Source organism: Argentina silus (assembly GCF_951799395.1).
Source record: "Argentina silus genome assembly, chromosome: 10".
Taxonomy (NCBI): domain Eukaryota; kingdom Metazoa; phylum Chordata; class Actinopteri; order Argentiniformes; family Argentinidae; genus Argentina; species Argentina silus.
The window spans coordinates 10,215,895-10,218,394 of record NC_139664.1 but is presented as its reverse complement, the minus strand read 5'-3'; the positions used below and the strand labels follow the sequence as shown (position 1 = coordinate 10,218,394).

The 2,500-nt window shown below is 48.5% G+C and overlaps 1 protein-coding gene across 3 annotated transcripts in view; it reads left to right on the top strand.

Annotated features, from left to right (window-relative positions):
* Positions 1 to 2,500, top strand: part of nr4a3 (nuclear receptor subfamily 4, group A, member 3) — a 23,368-nt gene that overhangs the window by 14,081 nt on the left and 6,787 nt on the right. For all 3 annotated transcript variants that reach the window (XM_083678781.1, XM_083678780.1, XM_083678779.1), the window contains one exon: positions 1,658 to 1,787. In XM_083678781.1, coding sequence (XP_083534907.1) covers positions 1,658 to 1,787 — 130 coding nt within the window. The remainder of the gene's footprint in view (positions 1 to 1,657; positions 1,788 to 2,500) is intronic.

Sequence of the window (2,500 nt, the reverse complement as noted above, 5' to 3'; positions counted from 1 at the left end):
CAAATGATCACATTTAAACAATCTAACGCATGCATGTGTTCACAATATGTATATTGATCCATTACTCTTTATTGAATGACTCACCAAAAAGGCAGATAAGTTCTTGAAATAAAACAGATATATTGGGAAAAAATAAATCCTGTAGTTTGTACTGAGCTTACATTATTGGAACGGAACCGTCCTTTAAAACATTAGGCCTATATCCGTGGATGTCAGGACGGCGTGCGTCAGCCTCCGACCACTGCTATTAAAGTGTATCATGTTTAGCTTAAAGCCTAAAAGGATGCGATTCTCTCCAACCAGATTAACTACAATAATGACCATAACCAATTTATCGCCGCGCGCATGGGTCATTGACCATTTAAGAGATGAGAGGGAGACATTCACAGCGATCAGGAGTGCCATGGCAACGCCTCTCATCCAGCGCTGCCCTCCATTACACGCCAGTTCCGCCCTTGCGCCGGAGCATATGGAATAATTGGTGTGTTATTGGTCTCCCGGGGGAATGGGCATGTGTGGCGCAAGGGGTTCCTAATTGGATTTATTTGTTTTGATGTGTTTTGGAGGCGTTAAAGGAAGAGACCCCCCCTCCCCCCATTTCTGTTGGACATGATCCTCATACTGCTCTCTCTCTCTCTCTCTCTCTCTCTCTCTCTCTCTTTCAGACCACATTATTGGACAGATAATTCCCCCCACCCACAATTGACAGGACCTTTTTAGGGTTTAATACTGACAGTTTGATACCTAAAAGGGCGACTTAAAGCAGCTTATTATGTAGGCCTATCCGCGTTTATTTCTCGCGTGCCATAGGCCTAGGTCTCTGACACCCGGCGAGTGAAAACAGACCAGTTTCACGGAACACCGCGCCATGAAACTACTGCAGTTCAAATATGTGATTAAATAAGGACCAGTCATTACAGGCTGCATATGCAGCTGTTCAGTTCCTTTATTTAGAGCTTTAATTACTGCGTGTGCCGGTACCTTTCTCACCACAAACACGCAGGACTGTCCCGTGCGCAGCTCTCCGTTGTAAGCATGGGTGCAAGCGCACAGCACCCGTCCCATTGGATCGTGCCGTTAGAGCGCGCGCGCACGAGGATGGATGTCCACTGACAACTCAATAAACTATTAAATTATTATTGTTATTCTCCGCGAGGGGAGCGCGCCCGGCCCCGCGTGGCCCGTTTCTGATTTCATTTTAATAAGGTCAGTAATAATCGCGCGAGCCAGCCGAGGAGAAAACAGCTCCCGCGGGGCCCATTGAGAGGCGCGATGCGCGAGGCCCCGGAGGTGCCACGAACTGACCCGCGAGCTTCACAAACAATCCGATCACGCCGCTGTCCCCTGTCTCGCGGGACCCGCCTCGGCACGCCACGCGCTCATCCCCATTGTTAGGGCTCGCGCTAATAAAATTGTCCCTCCTGCAGGCGAGGCATGTCGGGAAATTAATTTTATCTAATTATACTGATGTCACCGCAGCCTTTCAGCGCGTAATTAAAATCTGACCTGCGAGCTTCCGCTTTCATTCTTCACTGGAGAGAAAAAAGCACGAATTGAATTAAATAAATCAAGTGTTTGGTGGTTGATTGTGTCTCCTTCCTGGTGTGTGTTTTGTGACTGACATTGGTGTGTGTGTGTGTGTTTATGTGTGCTACAGCGTACGGTGCAGAAGAACGCAAAGTATGTGTGTCTGGCCAGTAAGAACTGCCCGGTTGACAAGAGGAGACGCAACCGCTGCCAGTACTGTCGCTTCCAAAAGTGCCTCAGTGTGGGCATGGTGAAGGAGGGTAAGGATGAGTTGAACACACACACACACACACACACACACACACACACACACACACACACACACACACACACACACTCACATTACCCACTAACACAATCATGTATAATCACACACACAGCTGATTTCCTGTAGAACACAACTCCTAATAAGGTAAATCTGATCCCTAGTCTCAGTGGTGATGGTGTGTGTATCTCTAATCAAGGTCTGATTGGCCGGTAATGGCCCGGCCTATAGCCTAGTCACACAGGTGTACACGCCTAATGGGACCTTCTCTCTGACTAAACTGGGGCTCCACTCAAAGTCACAGAGATGAGAACTCCTAAAACCATGGTTACTGGGAATGATCCCCACCCCTCAACCCCTGACCCCTGCCCTCCGACCCCTGTGTGCTGGAGCGCCACTGCTGTAGCCTGGGTACCTGACTGTTTTCACATTCAACAGTGTGGCCTGTAAGGCAAGAACATATTGTCTAAAGCAGAAACAGACCGGTACTCAGGACACTGATGCTACTCTGTTCCAATACTCTATACGCCTCTCTACTCCTCTCTCACACCCTGAGTTATTAGATGTGGTAAAACAGACAAGACTGACACACACACACACACACACACACACACACACACACACACACACACGCACACACTCCAGTATTCACATTATTTGACCACTCATACAGCTCCACTGCCCTCTGCTGGCCAGTAACAGTGGGAA